Consider the following 17,458-nt stretch of genomic DNA (forward strand, 5'->3'; position numbering starts at 1 on the left):
TGCTCAGTGACGGATCTCCTCTTGTATTTTTACGTATTTCGTGGCCATAAGCGCGATGTAAGTCTCAAATAACGACAGTTCGAAGACTTAACCTTAAAATTGTGGCAAAAAACTAACCTATAAATTTTTATGTTTATTCTTGTTTTTCCTCGGTGTGTATTTGTTTGTATTTAATTATGTTGTCAAATGGTGATACAGATTTATGTGACGAAGAAGATGAAGATGTTGTCATTGCCGTAAGTTATACGTATTTACGGAGTAAATGATAACTTCTCGATGTGTAAAAGCCACAAACAATAACAAATCAAAAAATCATACGTCTGTAATGATTTGATACTGACTTCAAGTTCCATGAAATTTCAGGGAAGCGAGCTGCATGAAGCTCTGTCCAAAATGGGATATTCGGATTACGAAGTCGTCTCAGTTCGCACTGAAGAACTATCATCCGTCACTGACAAACATATTCAGAAGGTTATTCGATTGTTGCCTGCATTTATCGTCCGATATTTGTTCCTCTTTCTCTCTTTTTATTTTTTAAATGAATTGATATTCTTGGGATTTGTTTTTCGAAACACCCAATCTCAAACACCCTGCAGGATTCAAAAGTTCGTGAACAAGAAAAAAACTTGATCCTGAAGCCACTAGAAAGTACTTTAAAACAATCGACCTAATTGTAATTTGTTCTTCGATTTCCATATCCAGGCATATATTGGCATTTATCAAGGTTTATGCAAAAACGTTTTGCGTGTTTATCAATACTTAGTCAAGGTAAGAATGTAGAGGAAACTGATTTGCTGTAATAAAATTATTGTTCGTTCAACAGTGCAGTCCCATTATTTATGTGTTCAATTTTCGTATTAGGATACCAAAGCATTGCGAAAACAATTGACCAGTATATCAGAGGCACGGTATCTCCTCGATGATCATGCAGCATTGATTAAAAACCTTTTAGATGCGAATCTAGAGATAGAACCGAGGCAAGGATTTCACTTACAATTATAGATCATGATTCGTAATCTATCATTCATAAAGTTTTGTCTTTTTCTTTAATTGCAGGCCAGCATATGGCTTACTATCTTATTTGAAATACGCAGCAGCTACTGTCGCAGGATACTATCTTGTAGTAAAGCATAGTTCGAATTCGTTAACTTGGCTGGCAACTTTTTCTGCACTTACAGCTGCTCGATACAAATATATTAACTGGCGAACAAATCGCGATTTGAGAAAACTTATATCAGAACAAACGGAGCTTTATTACACTTTCAAAAGGAGTCTGAGAATCTTGAATCAGTTTTTCAGAATTAATGCTGGTGCAAAACAGTCTGGAATGAAATTTAAGTAAGATCGTAATACGATATCTAATGAACATATGAGACAAATCAGCAAAAAGTTTGATTGAATATCGCATCATTTACTCACTTCTTATTTTAATTAATGTCAACAGTGATCTTGCTCCAGAGAAATTGAAACTATTACAACCTGTAACTGAGGATACGATGAAATCTTTACAAATTATATCCGACTTATACTACAGGACAACTTTGAATATGGTTGATCTTCTGCCAGATTCATATCGGCGAAATATTGATCTCCAAATCGCAGGTCTAAATAGAGACAGTTTTGTAAATATGGGTGAAGTAACGTATGGAAGTTTGAAGGTATAAAATTCGTAATCAAGAACGACCCGTGAAATAGAACTTAAAGCCATTCTAATATTTTCAGCAATTGTTCTACAGATTCATTCTTGTTCAGTCAGAGATGCTGTTAACTTTAGCACATGTTGGTCACAGCGACCTGTCGGGTGTATGCGACGAACTAAAAAGAGCAATGAAGATGGAGAAAATTGTTTCACAGCTTCTCAAATTTACAGAGAAACACAGAATATCATTGGCAAAAGTAGTCGATGAATTTCACAATTACAGATCAGTTTCTGTCGAAGAAAAGTACAGGTATTTAATAAGAGACGTGAGACATGTGTAATTTTATTCTATAATTTGTACATTTTATTTCATTAATTTTTAGGAGAAGTTTTACTGGATCAAAATGGCAAGACCTTTATGTTCGTTTGCACCTCACTTCTCATAAGATGCAACACGCCTATAACAAGTTAACGTCGATAATGGAAGATATAGAAAACCACCTAGACAGAGGAACTAACGAATCTGAGCTTCTCGAAGCCTTGCAAATAAAACTTGACGACGTGTACAGGGATGCTGTGAAAGCTAGGGATCTAGCAGAATTAAGCACGTTAATAGTTGTGCGAATGAATCAAAAGAATTACAACCAAGAAAAGGGTAATGATATAATGTGTGATGTTTCCAGTGGAACTTTGCGATCGGATGTTCCAATAGTCAAAGACACTGATCCAGAAATAATGGACGAAGTTTTTGAAGAATATATCCGTGAAAATTATTCAGATGCTCTGGTAAACTGTAACATGGATGATTATTTGGAGAAATGTTCCAAGCTTGATAAGATGCTGTCTAGTAATCTTATGTCTGAGTTGAAAGAAGCCTTGATTGAAAAGCAGAAGGATACTAGGGAACGGGAATTGCGTGCGATGGAACGGATGGGTTATAAAATTCCCAATGAATCGCCCACTGCTAATGATTCAAAACAGGATCACTCTTCAGATTCCGACAACGAAATGGCGTCTAGAAGTTCTATTCCTTATTCAAAAGAAACATTGGAAGAGAAGGAAAAACTAATATCAAAAAGTGAAACAATTGCGCCTCTTCCGCCGCCTCCACCACCCCCTCCTCCTGATTTGATGAAACCTAAATTTCATCAGCCAAGAGTGGAAATAAAACCAGATGGGGCTGAAAATGAAAATGAAAAATCTAGATGTTTTATTCCCTTAGTGCCCTTTAGGCCGATTTTGCTGCCCTCATTCTTATCTAACGAGGAAGAAACTTTTATCGGCAGTGGAGAAAATTCTGACGAAGATATCAGTACAAATGAATCTGAAGAAAAATCTGTAAATACTGACTTGTAGATGATGTTGATTTTTAACTTTTATTAAACTTAAATCTATTTAAGTATTTTTATCGTGTTGCAATTATTTAAGAAACATGTTGTAAAAAAAATTGGTCAGTTTCTCCCAAGAAAGGCTAATTAAATGTTTTGATAAAATTCCTAGCATTGGTATCTATTTAGATATATTTTCTCTAGTATTCTTGTCAGAATTATAAAGATAAAAAAGGGTCATATCAAAAGAATAAAGATAATGTGTGAACGGAATTCATCATTTCAATGATTTATATAGTTCGCTTTTTTCACCCTCGACGGTATTTCTCAACTAATTTTTTTTATTAATAGCAGTATCATTATACAATCACGAGTTTATACTTCACCTAACCTCAGTATAAACTAAAAATGGAGACTGTTACTGATGTTTCCACCAAACGTTTGTGCATAAATTGATCAATCGTCGGTTTTTTTGTTAAAATATTATTGATGTGATCTGATTCACCACAAAGTTAATAATTATTTGTACTCAAACATTCGACATTGCAACGTCAAGCATAATAATTGTTTCGAGAATCTCTGGAAATGTAATTTCTTTTAGGTTATATATCCCATCATTAGTTTGACGTAATCACGAATTAAAAACATTATGCGATCGATGAAATAGTAATCGTCTTCTTACCATTCAATTTCTTGCCGGTGACTAAGTTACATGGCATTGTACTCTTTCTTGTTTCAATTTTATTTCGGTATCGAATCAACTCTTATAGGTATGCAATATGTTTTAATCAGTGTATGTGCAGTGCCGAATAACCCACGGTTGAATTTAAATATCCCAGACTGACACAAAGAAATTATAAATTAATATGTTTCAAGGTATATTTTTGAGACAATTTTAGTCTCTAAATTTTTAACAGTGTCATTAATATATTCTTTAAATAAATTCTAGTCAATCTCTGATAAATTGAAAATGTTTTCTACACTTCGTGGTGTTTGCTCGGCGAGCGCTAAATTTCGAAATACAAGAATTGTCACGCTCGTTAGTTTTCCAACGCGATCGGTAAAGAATTTTCCCAAGGTTCCGGTAGAGCGATGTGAGAAGCGCCTCAATATTCCCGCGCAAATTCAACTTTCGAATCGCAAATTTCACACAACCAACCGACGTGATATTCCCCCGGTTTTGGCACTAATTCTGCGACCTGTACTGCGTATTGGCGCTTTTATTTTTGGACGAACTCTGAGAAAATGGTGGGGAAAAATAGATCCAAGCGAACGCGAACAGTACGCAGCGTTTTTACGAAAGAAGAAACCATATTTATATGGTGAGTTTAGAATTGAAATTCATATACGCAGCTAATTTTTACTCTGAAAAGATGAGAATCAAAATTGAAGCAATTTTAAGTTATTAAATCTGCGTATATTCAGGCTTCCTGGGAGCATTCTTCTCAATGCTTGCGATATACTATGTATTGCACATCGAAAATGCTCCAATAACAAATCGCCCGCGCTTTATAATGTTCACGAAACAACAGCAGGCTGCCTTCGAAAAATTCCAATTAGAATTGGTACGTATAACTACTCAACGTTGAAGGTATTCATGTGCGAAGGGTATCTATACATTCTTATATTAAAGAGTAAATTGTAACAAATCGCAGATGTAGGGTTTTGCAATTTGTAACAATGCAATTTCTTCCGCTACATATTGTCACGCGACTGCTTCAAATGGTCAGTGTATCAACGTTTTTTTGATTAAACAAGCAAGCTATAGAATTCAAAGACTCGAATTTACACCTGAGGTGACAATTTTCATGTGCACGATACTTCGACTTGTCCGTGTATTTTTTAGGACTTTTGTGATTGAGAATTATCTGTGCTATCTCATCGTCATATTTTGAAACAGTTGCAAAGTCAGAAATGGAGTGCCTTTATCTTTGTGTTAATTGAAAGCGACCGCACCTACAATTAAGACTGTAACTGTTTTTTTTACATCAATTACAGCATTTGGAGGAGCATATGGACAAAATCCTTCCTCATAATCATCCGGTTTATCAGCAGTTACTGAAAGTAACAACTCGGTTATTAAATGCGAACAAAGATTTACCATATATCAAAGAAAAAAACTGGACTTTGAGTGTTATTGATTTGCCAGAAAACAACGCCTTTGTTTTACCTGTTTGTATAATATAATGCTTTTATAAAATTAAATTGAATAATGTTACCAATAGACAGAAGCTGCTTGATATTCAAGTTTAATTACACTGTACCAGGGTGGAAATATCTTTATATTCACCGGCATCCTTAAGATGATTGAAAATGAGGATCAACTATCGTTCATAATAGCCCATGAAATGGCGCACTCATTGCTAAAACATGCGGTAAGAATTAATATTGCGTGAGCGCTAAATGCACGATATATCTTAATAAAGAATAACAATACATTATGAAGATTCAAAATACAAATAATGGTCACAAGTGACAAAGAATTTTTCAGAAATAGTTAAACACACAAGTATATCTTAAATTTGCAGTTAATATAGTTGATTAATATGTCATTTAGATGGAACAAGTGTCGAATGGATTCATAATAGATGTCTTGTTACTCCTGCCAATAGTAATTATCTGGGCGTTATTCCCAGACTCAATTGCATTAATTCTTCAATTAACGGGCTATCAGATTCTTAACATTTTCCACGATTTACCCTACAACAGAGCCCTGGAAAGTGAAGCTGATGAAGTTGGACTGACTCTATCAGCCAAAGTAAGCTCAGCTTTGAGAAAAATGAGGACCTTTTCCGAATTCTGGTTTTTCTTTTTATCCTTCTCGTTATTCAGGCGTGCGTTGATGTTCGGGAGGCTGTTGTTTTTTGGAAAATGATGAGATCTCTCGAAGAATTGAACGCAGAGCCTACTAACGTCACGTGGCTCTCGACACACCCGAATCACAAGGATCGCGCAGAAAATTTAAATGGATTGATGTCGAAAGCTATCGCTTTACGTGGCAGTTATCAGGTCAAAATACATTCAATTGAATTATTATCCTACATTGTATAATAGTATTCAATAATTATTGTAATGAATAATTTTCCCCTTGTTTCACGGTGCTGAACAGTGTCCAGGACTGAGCCCAGTAGATCCAAGAAAAAAATTCGACGCACAATCGATAAAAGACGTTGAAGCCCGATTGAAACTACGAGGAGTTTTATAATTGTTATTCTAGACCACTGAATAAAGTACCTGATTCGATTGTGATCAGATAAGTACAGACTATGTCTATTCGAAGTATTAATTAAAACGTGAATGTTCCTTATACATGTCCTCTTGATAAGCAATTGTGTATCTCTCTTGACTTCTAATTTTTTTTCATATGGTTGAGAAATTTTGAGGATAGGAAAACTTTCGGTAATGTAGAAAGCGGAAAGAATCTACAAGTATTAAACATATAATCAACATCGTACGTATTTATTTATACTTAATACCTTTATAAAAATACAGCCGACATTGTTCTTGGAGTACTTCGTGTCGCTTAGACACGATTGGAAAATATTAATAGGGTTGAATGTTGATCCTTTACTACATTTTCGCTCATACATTATCCGTTCAGTGAATATCACTCGAGTTGATCAGTATTTTCTGGTTTTTCACATTCTGTTCTTTTGTCTTTCTCACTAGTAGCAATAAAATTTTGTGCAGGTATAAAGTAGTAAAATTAAATATACCTTCTTGATATCCGATATTTTATATCGAAATGACACGAGTCACGGAATACGATAAAATCAAATAAAACTTAAATTCTGATACTGCAAAAATCGTATAATGACAACATTTGATATGAATTACAAGGACGTTTTTAATTTTTGCATTTTTTTTTACTTTTGTATCTGTTTGTAAATTGATTTTAAAATTAGTCCTAGATAGGTTTTAAAAATACGCCCTAATTCCTCGTTCTTCTGTTCTTGGTCTGAATATTTTACATCACTTACGAAAACGATTGGTCATAAATGTATAAACAAATTTTAAATAACGAAACCTATCGAGCTGTTCCTCTTAGAAACCGGCAACTAGTAGGCTGATGAAAACGTGAGAAGCGTTGCTATCAATTTATCTTTTAAAACCGAAATATGCTTTAACGAAAGATTAGCGCCACATGTCGTAATATTTTGACACTAAATTATCTACATATTTCTTTTGATGTTTGATAATCCTGAGACTTGAGTTTCAACAAATTTATAAGGCACTATCGAGCGTAAAATGATCGTGCCTAACATTAAGCATAAGTAAAAAAGAAGGGTACTAGACAATCACATTATTGTACATACCTATCAAACATATACGTATGTATGTATAAGGTATAAAGCGAAAATTTCAAAGCGATGTTCAGTTAGGATTTAGGCCATCAGATTATTCAAATTATCATCAAATATTTACCATTACGATTTTATAGTCGTATGTGAATGGGATACATATGTCTGTATCACGTGTTTCAACAGTATTGAAGTTTTTTGGAGGAAACAAAAAAGCAAAAACCTACAGGCGAAAATCAAATAAATTAATACAAGGGTGAACGGAATCTTGCGTTAATTTTACATTCGAAATAATATAGCGTTGTCGAAGCTGGAATTAAAACTGGAAAGTATTGAACCTGTTGCAATTAATTTTTTTTTTTTTTTCACGCACGAATCATCGTTTCAAAAGAAACAAGTGAATACTGATATTAAATTTTTCTGTATAATATATATAACAGCATGATTAAAAATGTATCTAACAATAAGACTACAATACTCAACGACACTTCTACTCGTCTCAGACACCAACTTGTCATATATTTTATCCGTAACAAACCCGAAGAATAATGCACTAATCGTAAAGTAGATAGTAATACTGAATTCTATAATTTATGTACGTTGGATAACAGTTTCCTCTGTTTGAAGTTCATGTTGCGAGAAACGAGATATCAAAGATACTAAAAGAAGATGTAATACGAAAAATGAAAAACTAAGAACAAATAAAAACAATTTTCATTCTTAAGTGGGATTTAGGCAAGTTGGAATTTTGTCCTTTTTCTTTTTCTTTCTTTCTCCTTTCTTCCCAAGAAGGCCGGAGTACGTCGGAATTTATCTACGCACAATTATTATTTCTATCCTCATAACTCAATTTTTCTTTTTTTTTTTTTCTTTCTTTTTTCACGATTCCTCCTGCATCTCGTTCAGAGTTGGCAGTGCCTTTTCATCCAGCCCATTGTCATAGTTGACAAAACGTACTGTCTTTAATAGCTGCATAAGAAATGAATGAAGACGGTACCAATTACCAATTTTATAACACGAGTCGAGATTTCTACTGTATTTTTTTTGGTTTTTCACCTTTTGATTCCGAAAGCCTAGAAACTTCCAGTTTATATCTGCAAATGAAAAATTTAGAAGAAAAACTTACCGATAATAGTTGGGTTTGAAAGGACCAGCTTTATTAAGGCCCATGTATTTCGCTTGTTCGTCTGAAAGCTCGGTTAAGTGAGCATCGAACGTTGGCAGATGCAAAGATGCTACGTATTCGTCTAAATTGAAAAACAACGTGATGAATTGGTTGTTTTTTCTCCATTACAACTTTTCATATATTTTCGCCGTAAGCTCACCCATCTTTTTCGGCAACAGATAAACGTCACTCTTGTATCGTCCTGGTGGGGCATTGAAGAGTTCGATTAAAGCAAGCGCTTGAGTAGCCGCTGTTATGGATACGACAAAGGACGGGATGCTGGAGCACGATAAATTGACTAATCTTCCTTCGGCTAAGAGGACGATACGTTTGCCGTCGGGCCAAATCACGTGGTCAACTTGAGATCTGACTTTTTCCCATGTCAAGTCAGGTGTTCGCAAGCTATTCTGTGTTTGAGAATTAATTTTTTTTTTACAACAGCCTAAAACTTTTACCGTCGTTCAATCATGTAAGTATCGGAATAATAAAAATACATACGATATCTATTTCCGTGTTACTGTGACCCATGTTACAGACAACCGATCCGTTCTTCATTTTGTCCATATGTTCTCGGGTGACAACGTTTTTGTTACCGGTTGCAGTTATAACGATATCAACGTTTCTGATAATTTCGTTAAGTTTCACCACTCTGAATCCGTCCATGCTGAGAATATAATATTGGGATTCGAATTTTTATCGAGTTCGAAGTTTACCAAATTTCACTGACATTGTAAACTTTGGATAAAACTGTTGTTTCAGAATGAGGGGATATTTTTTTGAATTCTCTACCTTGCTTGAAGAGCGCAAATCGGGTCTATCTCTGTGATGTACACAATACAACCCAATCCTTTGAGCGCCTGACAGCATCCCTTTCCAACTTCGCCATATCCGCAGATCACGACTTGTTTTCCACCAAACATAACGTCGGTGGATCTCTTCAAGCTATAAATACGCGTAAATCTATGAATGCAAACTTTTTTACGTTCATTTTTACATTTCGTATTCTCGACTTCGTACGAATTCAAGAATTACGAAACGTAAGAAAAAACTGGCACGTTATGTAAAAGGTGTTTATCCATTCAATATCCATTGATTTCGTAATTTTCTGCCAAGAAAATGCGCGAGATATACCGTAAGGAACGCGGATACGTGCGGTAATAATCATGACGTAATATCTTTGTAGAAATTTGAATTGTTCCATGTTCTCATTGAAACTCTATTCTGAATTTAGCCTTGGCTCATATCTTTTTCACGACAATAAAAACGACGCAAGAAATGGTCGTTGATATAACGTGTCTTTACACTGGTATATAACTTACGTAATTTGCCACGTATACTATGAACAAAATTTCCATCGAGAGTTACGCGGTAGAAAGAACAATTTGAACGATCACTACGACACAAATTATTCCCGTTTTTTGCCGTTTCTAAACGCTAGATTTTTCACCCGACAGAGTTCGATTAATTTTCAGTCAGCCTTTTAAATTTGATACTTTTTTTTTTTTTTTTCATTTCTACAACGCGACTGCGGAGATATAAATTTATCTTCAGATGTTTGATGTTTCTTAAAAATATTGACTTAATATATCTATACCCCCTGAAGCAGTGTTCCCTCCGCTTTATTGTACCTGTCAATAATGCTCTCGCGACAGCTGTAAAGATTGTCGAATTTTGTTTTAGTAACACTGTCGTTGACATTCATTGCTGGCACCGATAGTTTACCGGCTTTGGAAAGCTGATAAAGCCTGTGTACACCGGTGACGCTTTCTTCCACAATTCCTGTAAATACAGAGAATTTAAAAAATGAAATACTATTGAAATAAAAGAAAAAAATTGAACCTTCTTTTACAAGAAACGATAAGTTCTTTGTAATTAAGTAAACGGTAATACCGCATGATATAATTACATTTTGTAAACTAAACTCCTTCAAAGTAATCCTAAGAATTCAAAATAGTTAACAAAAATGGGTTTTGAAAAAAATTTCGTTACGTTAACGCTACTAATTTCAATCTAGTAAAGTTTAAAAGGAAATGTGTGAAGGTTTTTGTTTTTAGGAAAGAGTCGTGGGATACCCGATTCAGATAGTGATCTAACCCTCGCTTCTGGCGATATAACTCATTTGAATCGCGATTACCAATTGTCAACAATCACCTTGAATCATTTTAAACATGGCGGGATATTTTTTCAGCATTAAATGCGTCGCGTCTCCACCGTCGTCCAGTATCATGTTAGGCTGCCAGTTTTCAGCCGCAACGCATTTGTCGATGCACCACCAGAAATCCTCCTCCGTTTCTCCTCGCCATGCAAATATAGAGTAGTTGGCATGAGCCAGAGCTGCGGCAACTTCGTTTTGCGTTGAATATATGTTACACGCCGCCCATCGCACTTGAGCACCCAGCTGCGCGAGCGTTTCAATGAGGACCGCGGTCTGGGCGTTGATATGGGTGCAACCAACTATCTTGGCGTTCTTGAGTGGCTTTAAAAAGAGGGAATTATTTTTCAGAACAGATCGATATTCCGGATGTAAAATTTTTACAAGCTTTTCGGCGGTCGCACGAAAATGGAAATGATAATTTCACAAAATGACTCCTTACTTTGTCCTCCGCGGCGCGTTTTCGCAGTGCCATGATTCCCGGCATTTCTTGTTCGGCGATTTCAATTTCTCTTCGACCAAACGCGTACTGATTGATATTACGTACACAGAAATCTGAGAATCCTTTTTCTGTCTTCTGGATTTTTTCACGCGGCGATACGTCATCCTCGTCCGATGAACTTCCTACATTTAGATGTAGCAAAGTGGAGTCATATGATGAAAAAACTCATTACACCACGTAATTTAGTTTGTTTCGCATGCGATTGTGAAATTTCAAAAGGTACACAGTGTGCAGAATCGGCGAATGGATGAAGAAGGAAATGAAAGAGCCAGGATGTTTGCCGCTCTTGTTTTGTTGTTTTTTTTTTTTCCATGCTTAAGCAGTCGAAAGTATAACTAAAATTCATATAATATATGTAAAAGAAAAGAAATGAAAGAGCAACGTACTCATACCGGAGCTGTAGCTATCTGTGCTGCTGGCTGAGAGAGATCGGCTTCTGTATCGGTTGGATTTCTTCAAGGCACCAGACTTTGTTTCCTAAAAATTTTTCATTTATGTCGGTTAAATTCCATTCATCCACGTGTTAAAGTATTAGAGTTACGTTCGTTTGTCCAAGGAAACGTATATAATGGTAACGTCGAACAGTAAAAGAATAAACAACGCCAATGGCGCTTATTAAATTATTGTTCATAAAAAAAAAAAGACAAAGGAGCGGGCGCCCTGGCCGAAGGAAGAATAACGCATGCTACTGATAGACATAAACTGTTTGTCCTACTGTAACAGGTGTAAATTGAGGGTATCTCCTAACTAGTTGAATCCGGTTTCAAGGCGATAAAGTAAATAAATTCTGACGTAGGGTCATAAACTTTCGTTGAAAGATGTAGACAACGAATTACGTTCGTTGTCAGTCAATTTTTTTTTTCTTTATCTTCTTAAAGCTCGTGTCAGTAGTAGTCTCTTAATGTCGATCATTAGCAATTGCTTTGCGGGGTAAAAAGTGCTTGTGCATTGTGTTGCTAGCAGAAAGTAATAATAATAGATAATAATTGAGAGGAAAATTTTTTTTCTGTTTTCATTATCTTGCATATTTTTTCATTTATCTTTTCTTTTCTTTTTGTTTCTTTTTTTTTATATTATGATTTGTATTATTATCCTTATTATTATTAGATAAAAGAAACTGAGAAAAATTAATAGACATTATTATAATAAGGATGATACATTTTATCACAGCGCAGCGGCTGAGGGTATTATCGTCAAAAGCTTAAGAAAACTTCAAAAAGCATCCGCTGCGATATAAATAGGGAAGAAAGAATATGTCGTTTTCCTGTTAATCACACTGGACCGTGCAGACAGCGGTTTCCATTGTTTAGGATATAATTCAATACGCTTACACTACAAGTGAGTAACAACTGCCGTTACAGCGGTGCTTTACTAAAACTTCTAACAGCACTAAGTATCTGTTTAATAAAAACGATGCCAACATCAGAACTAGTTAATCAACAATTCAATATAACAACTTGTCCGTTCTTTGTGAGGGAGATAATTAACAGTTTCAATTGCTCGTTGTACGTCTTTGTGTTGACGTATCTTGTAGCGCAGCTAATTAATTAATTGAAATTGCAGAACTTGGCGCGTTTCACTCAAAAGTCACAAACACGTCAGTATGTTGAAGAAAAATTATATTTTAAAGCATTTTTACAAACGATCAAAATTGATGTCAGAAATTGATGAAATGATGATCGTAATTGAATTGCAGAACGAGTAAATTCAGCTTTCCTAAATCGAATATATACATATTGAATTGAATTGTATACACATATATAGGTGTATATACAACGTAATGGAGTCAATTGATGAGTTGTAAATGTACAAGAGAATGATTGATGCTGTTTTTGGTGATGTGTTTGGGTGATGGTATTTAACCCTTTGAGTCATAGTGGTAAGTACTCTTACCGGCTATTTTATAACCATTTTTTGTGCATTTGGAGAACTTTTCAACATATTTCTGTGCAGTTGTTTCCTAGTTTTTTAAGAGAGTAATTATTGCGATATGATGTAAATTATTATAGTTAGAAACAAATTGATTAAACAAAATCGTAAAAATTGAAAGAATAATTCCTTTCCGAAAAAGATACTCCTCTACAGACATACGTAATTACGAATCTGAAATCGGATTTTAAAAATTCAAGATAGTGGATCCAATATGGCGTACTAAAATTACAAATTCGATCGAATACAAAGAAAAAACTCCGTCCAGTCGTTTTTGGAGTGGCTGATTACGAATCTGAAAACAGATTTTGAAAATTCAGTATGGCAAATCCAGTAAGCGACCTCGAAAACCTTTGCATAATGTTCTTTTACCGAATTCGATCAAGTTCGAAATTTCCGTCCACCATATTGGATCCACCATTTTGAATTTTCAAAATCTGATTTCAGATTCGTAATCAGCGATTTCGAAAACTCTTGCATAAAGTGTTTTTTTCACCGGATGCGATAAAATTTCAAATTTTTTCCACCATATTGAATCCACCATCTTGCATTTTTGAAATTTAATATCGGGATTGTAATCATTCACTCCAAAAACCAAAGAATACTATCTTGTTATAAAAGTTGCCTCAGCTCGATAATGTGTGACTCAAAGGGTTAATAATCTAAATATTCCGTCCAACTAATCTAAGTGCGTGTTACCTGATTGCTATTTATCATATCATGCATTTGGTGACTCACTACTATCGGCATGCTGGTTGTCTTTTTTTCTATATGCTTAATTTTTCTATTTCACTTGAAAGACTAAAACTTGTCATTAGATATAATGTAAAAACAACACAAATAGCCGTACACACGATCCAGTTTAGGTTGGGATTTTAAGGCAGATATAAACACTACAGCGTTAGAGATTGTTGAGATTCGTAGACAAACAGTCTTACTTACTAATTTTGCTCTCGGGCCGTGAAAGGCATTATTTGAAGCCTCTAGGCTCTGAAATCACAACAACGAGCACTTCATAATTCACCTCAAAATCGAATTGTTCTAAGTTTCATTATTGTTATGTTCTGTTTTTGTTTTAAATCTTTTTCTTTACCTCGAATTTGTTCAAATTTTTTTCTCTCAAACACGAGAGAAAATAAATGGCAACATACAAATAAACAAATAATTAATATACATAACGCACGAATATATGTGATCGTTGTATCATAGGCTGTGATTATAATGCATGAAAAGCCATGTAGAAATGTTTTCACATATCTTGATTCTTTTTTGCATCATTTATCAACCTTTATACCATGTATTTTACTTTTTACCTATTACCAAAACCATTCGACGTGCATTTCTTTTTCTTTTCTTATAAGCCAAGCGAACTATAGTCATCTTTTACAACTAAAACTATTGTTGTATTAAAATAGAATTGCGTTTTACCTGAAAAAAGAACAATCTGTTAGCTCAACTATTCGGAAGAAAATTTTATCTTCTATTATCGTTGATATTCTTATATAATCATTGGTCTTCAAAAGCAACGACGTTTCTAATTTAAATGACTAGAAGATTGGGAACAAAAAAACGGCCTTCTTGATGCTCATTGTTACTTATTACACCTAGTACAAGTTGCATGCGTTTTACAGCACCATAAAGAAACATATGCTACAAGCATTCTTCTCAAGTAACATGACAATAAGGTCTAAAAGAATATATAATAAAAATATTCCTGCTATTCCTCGTGACGAATAATCCATTGTCCCTACACTTTAGTTGCAAATATTGTTCTGCGTTCTTGCTATTTCTTTACCGATTAGACAAAAATAAAAATAATACCAATATAAATCAATTGGACAAACAAATCTTATGACTTGCAGTTTTTCTTGCCTATACAAAAAAAATTTTCCTTCAATACGATAATTTTTTTTTTTTTTTTCAAGGCATTGATTACAGCCATGCTTTGGAGGAGTATGCGCTCAAAGATAAGGGAAGTGTAGCGGTGTATTGAATTAAATTACACATTGGGCGTTGCGAGAGTATAAATTTCTTTTCTTCTCTACATTTACAATTGTCAATGAAAATTGTTTTTACTTCCGTTCATTTGCTTTTCAAATCATATCGACCACATATTTTTTCTTCTCCTTGCCCAAATGAGAAGATAGTGTTTGTTTTCTTACATTATTTTTTATTTATTTTTTTTTTTTCTCTCAACGAATAACACGAGAAAACATGTTTTTAGACTAATCCCTTGCGTCTGATAACAGTAAAGGATATATGAGTACTTTGAAGAGTCGATCTGATTGATCTACGATTACAGATGATTGATTAGTAACAAACATAGGGTCTTAGTTTCCTAATACCCTAATACCCGTTTTTTTCTCAACAACGATGGTGTAGATTAATTAGATTGACCTACATTACAATTATATCAATAAAAATGATAAATTCTTACCGCGTTGAATAAAGTGAAGCAAAGACAAGGAAAAAACAAAATTTCTAACTACAGGCCTGTATCTGGCACAGCCACCAAACATTATTATTGTCAAGGTAAGCAAAAGAGCAAGTGGCAAAAATAGCCAGTGAATTGTGCAAAAAAAGAAAAAGAGAATTTCTCTTTTCGTCTTGAGCTTTTATAAATATATTCGTCAAAAATAACAAAAAAAAATTGTACGGAACTGAAAAGCAAAGAAAATAACATTGGGTTATTACTAACCCGATTATTTTGTACATTTGTGCTGAAATATGTGTCTCCAGTGTTTACGGGTTTTAATTATCAATCAATAGATCGATAAATCATTGTTCAAATTAACAATTCAAGTCTAACTGTTGTCCGAATACTAAAACTACACTGTGACGAAACTCTACGATGTTATGAATCTGTTGAGAGTTTTGTAAAAAATTGTTACCCTCCATTCTTGGATTGCAAGGTTCGAATTTTGATTCGACAAAGAATGTTCTTTTGCCCCATTTTCTTTCTGGAAAACTCCAAAATTATGGTTGTACAAATAAGACACATTTAAGCTTGAGCCTTACAGTTCTAAAACTGTTGTTATATGTGGGGGGGGGGGGGGGGGGGCAAAAGACGGTTTTTGCAGTCATCCTTTAGACAATTTAGTCAAGAAAAAAAAATAACAAAAACATTCAAGTTTTGGCGCGTTTTTGCAGCCTTTATTTGGAAAGTTCACGACTTTGTATATATGCATACTTCAGAGATGAGGCAGTAAAAAAAAAAAGGGAGTTCAGCAGACGGACTGTCCACATAGTGATTTGGTAATTTTGTTTAGTGGTTGTAGATCAATTGACTCTAGGATTTTCTTTCATGTGCGGGAAAATTAAGAATTAAAGTCTGTAGTTTGGATAAAGAAAAAAAAAAAAGAAGATAAGAGAAATGCAGTTCAATAATCGGTCTATTCCGACATCGATATCAACTTATGTAGATGCATATGTGGGTCGTGACGTTTTACACGCTATAATAAAACTACAAATTGTTGGCTAAGTCAAAAGTGTCGCGCTATTGAAATTTTTCGGTCATGAATTAAAGTAATCCGGTGGGATTTTCATCAGGCTGTGTGAAAATACATATTGGTCATTTGTCAGATGTTGTTACCTTCGTTACGGTGCCCGGATCCGTAACTGGACAATCGGAAACCCGATTTCTAGCATCTTTTCCAGAGGTAGTACTGTCGGGACCGTCACCGCTGTCCGCCATTTTGAACTGATCTACTTGCTGGTCGATTGTTCGATTCTTATGTATTTTTTTTTTTATTTATGTACTTTTATCCAATGGTTTCAATGCCACCTGACCACCTCTCGATTAAATTTTATCCTCCGAATGCCGAGGGATCTCACTTACGCACCTCAAGGCGCACGGAATACTGATTACGCAGTCTGAAGACTTTCGAAACGCCGTTATCCGTGCTGTATACGCTGTTGATAACAAGCGACGAATGCTAATTGAAGCTAAATGCTCCAACAAATTTACCGACTTTGCGCTGAAGTACGGACGACGTCACGTCACGAGCTCGCCGCTTCAAATAAACGACTTTAATGTCATGTTGGCGATACCGACGATCAACGACTCCGAATGAGTCTGCCAAACCCCCCGTCAGCCGACTTTGACGCTAATGTATTTTTTTTTTTTTTTTGTTCAAATTCTTGATAAAAGGAGCGCGTTTTCCACTTCTGCGACACGATTCGGTTCACAGTGATATCATTGGTTGGATCTATCGGAACACAGAAATTATATCGGGTTGTGTCGTTGCGACTTTGTCTAGCCGTACATGAAAAACGGCCACGATGTTTTGGCGCCCTCTCTCAAACCCTGACAAACTATACAGTCCATGGTCGAACCTGAAAGTCTGATTTAAGTAGCGCTTTGTGATGTGAAATAGGTTTTTGGAGCTTAAAAGTTGGGAGCAATTAACTGACGCAAGTAATTCTAAAAAAAATCAAGGTTG

General features: G+C 34.9%; 3 protein-coding genes across 8 annotated transcripts; 2 read left to right on the top strand and 1 right to left on the bottom strand.

The window, feature by feature from the left end:
- Positions 1–36: 36 nt before the first annotated feature.
- LOC107226824 lies at positions 37–3,256 on the top strand. Of its 2 annotated transcripts, XM_015667750.2 has the most exons (8): positions 37–236; positions 364–471; positions 703–768; positions 862–977; positions 1,057–1,338; positions 1,445–1,658; positions 1,723–1,949; positions 2,023–3,256. In XM_015667750.2, exons 1-8 carry the CDS (start codon positions 177–179, stop codon positions 2,993–2,995), a joined length of 2,046 nt encoding a protein of 681 aa, XP_015523236.2. In that variant the 5' UTR covers positions 37–176; the 3' UTR covers positions 2,996–3,256. The 2 variants fall into 2 exon arrangements, with proteins under 2 accessions (XP_015523236.2, XP_046597048.1); XM_046741092.1 differs by lacking the exons at positions 703–768; positions 862–977.
- Positions 3,257–3,380: 124 nt separating this feature from the next.
- LOC107226846 (metalloendopeptidase OMA1, mitochondrial) lies at positions 3,381–7,992 on the top strand. Its single transcript, XM_015667796.2, has 7 exons — positions 3,381–4,289; positions 4,393–4,532; positions 4,966–5,139; positions 5,235–5,342; positions 5,525–5,725; positions 5,800–5,976; positions 6,077–7,992. Exons 1-7 carry the CDS (start codon positions 3,938–3,940, stop codon positions 6,170–6,172), a joined length of 1,248 nt encoding a protein of 415 aa, XP_015523282.1. The 5' UTR covers positions 3,381–3,937; the 3' UTR covers positions 6,173–7,992.
- A 126-nt stretch (positions 7,993–8,118) lies between these two features.
- LOC107226844 (adenosylhomocysteinase-like 1) lies at positions 8,119–17,086 on the bottom strand. Of its 5 annotated transcripts, none has more exons than XM_015667794.2 (11): positions 16,609–17,086; positions 13,959–14,006; positions 11,480–11,564; positions 11,028–11,209; positions 10,585–10,909; positions 10,062–10,212; positions 9,223–9,375; positions 8,932–9,097; positions 8,594–8,840; positions 8,395–8,515; positions 8,119–8,237 (listed from the first exon to the last, which is right to left on the bottom strand). In XM_015667794.2, the coding sequence occupies exons 1-11, from the start codon at positions 16,708–16,710 to the stop codon at positions 8,231–8,233; spliced, it is 1,587 nt and encodes a 528-aa protein (XP_015523280.1). In that variant the 5' UTR covers positions 16,711–17,086; the 3' UTR covers positions 8,119–8,230. The 5 variants fall into 5 exon arrangements, with proteins under 5 accessions (XP_015523280.1, XP_015523279.1, XP_046597050.1 ...); XM_015667793.2 differs by having other exon boundaries at positions 11,474–11,564; XM_046741094.1 differs by lacking the exon at positions 13,959–14,006.
- Positions 17,087–17,458: the final 372 nt, after the last annotated feature.

The sequence above is a fragment of the Neodiprion lecontei genome, chromosome 5, assembly GCF_021901455.1.
Source record: "Neodiprion lecontei isolate iyNeoLeco1 chromosome 5, iyNeoLeco1.1, whole genome shotgun sequence".
NCBI classification, from domain to species: Eukaryota; Metazoa; Arthropoda; class Insecta; order Hymenoptera; family Diprionidae; genus Neodiprion; species Neodiprion lecontei.

What these genes read in the sequence shown, in the direction of transcription:
- LOC107226844 (XM_015667793.2), bottom strand. Translation starts at nt 16,710, where the DNA reads ATGGCGGACAGCGGTGACGGTCCCGACAGTACTACCTCTGGAAAAGAT. An exon ending in TAGCTACAGCTCCGGTATGA is followed by an intron (nt 11,210 to 11,473) that starts GTACGTTGCTCT and finishes ATCTAAATGTAG; the next exon opens with GAAGTTCATCGGACGAGGAT. An exon ending in GTAACACGGAAATAGATATC is followed by an intron (nt 8,841 to 8,931) that starts GTATGTATTTTT and finishes TCTCAAACACAG; the next exon opens with AATAGCTTGCGAACACCTGA.
- LOC107226824 (XM_015667750.2), top strand. Translation starts at nt 177, where the DNA reads ATGTTGTCAAATGGTGATACAGATTTATGTGACGAAGAAGATGAAGAT. An exon ending in CAGTCTGGAATGAAATTTAA is followed by an intron (nt 1,339 to 1,444) that starts GTAAGATCGTAA and finishes TAATGTCAACAG; the next exon opens with TGATCTTGCTCCAGAGAAAT. An exon ending in TCTGTCGAAGAAAAGTACAG is followed by an intron (nt 1,950 to 2,022) that starts GTATTTAATAAG and finishes ATTAATTTTTAG; the next exon opens with GAGAAGTTTTACTGGATCAA.
- LOC107226846 (XM_015667796.2), top strand. Translation starts at nt 3,938, where the DNA reads ATGTTTTCTACACTTCGTGGTGTTTGCTCGGCGAGCGCTAAATTTCGA. An exon ending in AAAAATTCCAATTAGAATTG is followed by an intron (nt 4,533 to 4,965) that starts GTACGTATAACT and finishes CATCAATTACAG; the next exon opens with CATTTGGAGGAGCATATGGA. An exon ending in ACTCATTGCTAAAACATGCG is followed by an intron (nt 5,343 to 5,524) that starts GTAAGAATTAAT and finishes TATGTCATTTAG; the next exon opens with ATGGAACAAGTGTCGAATGG.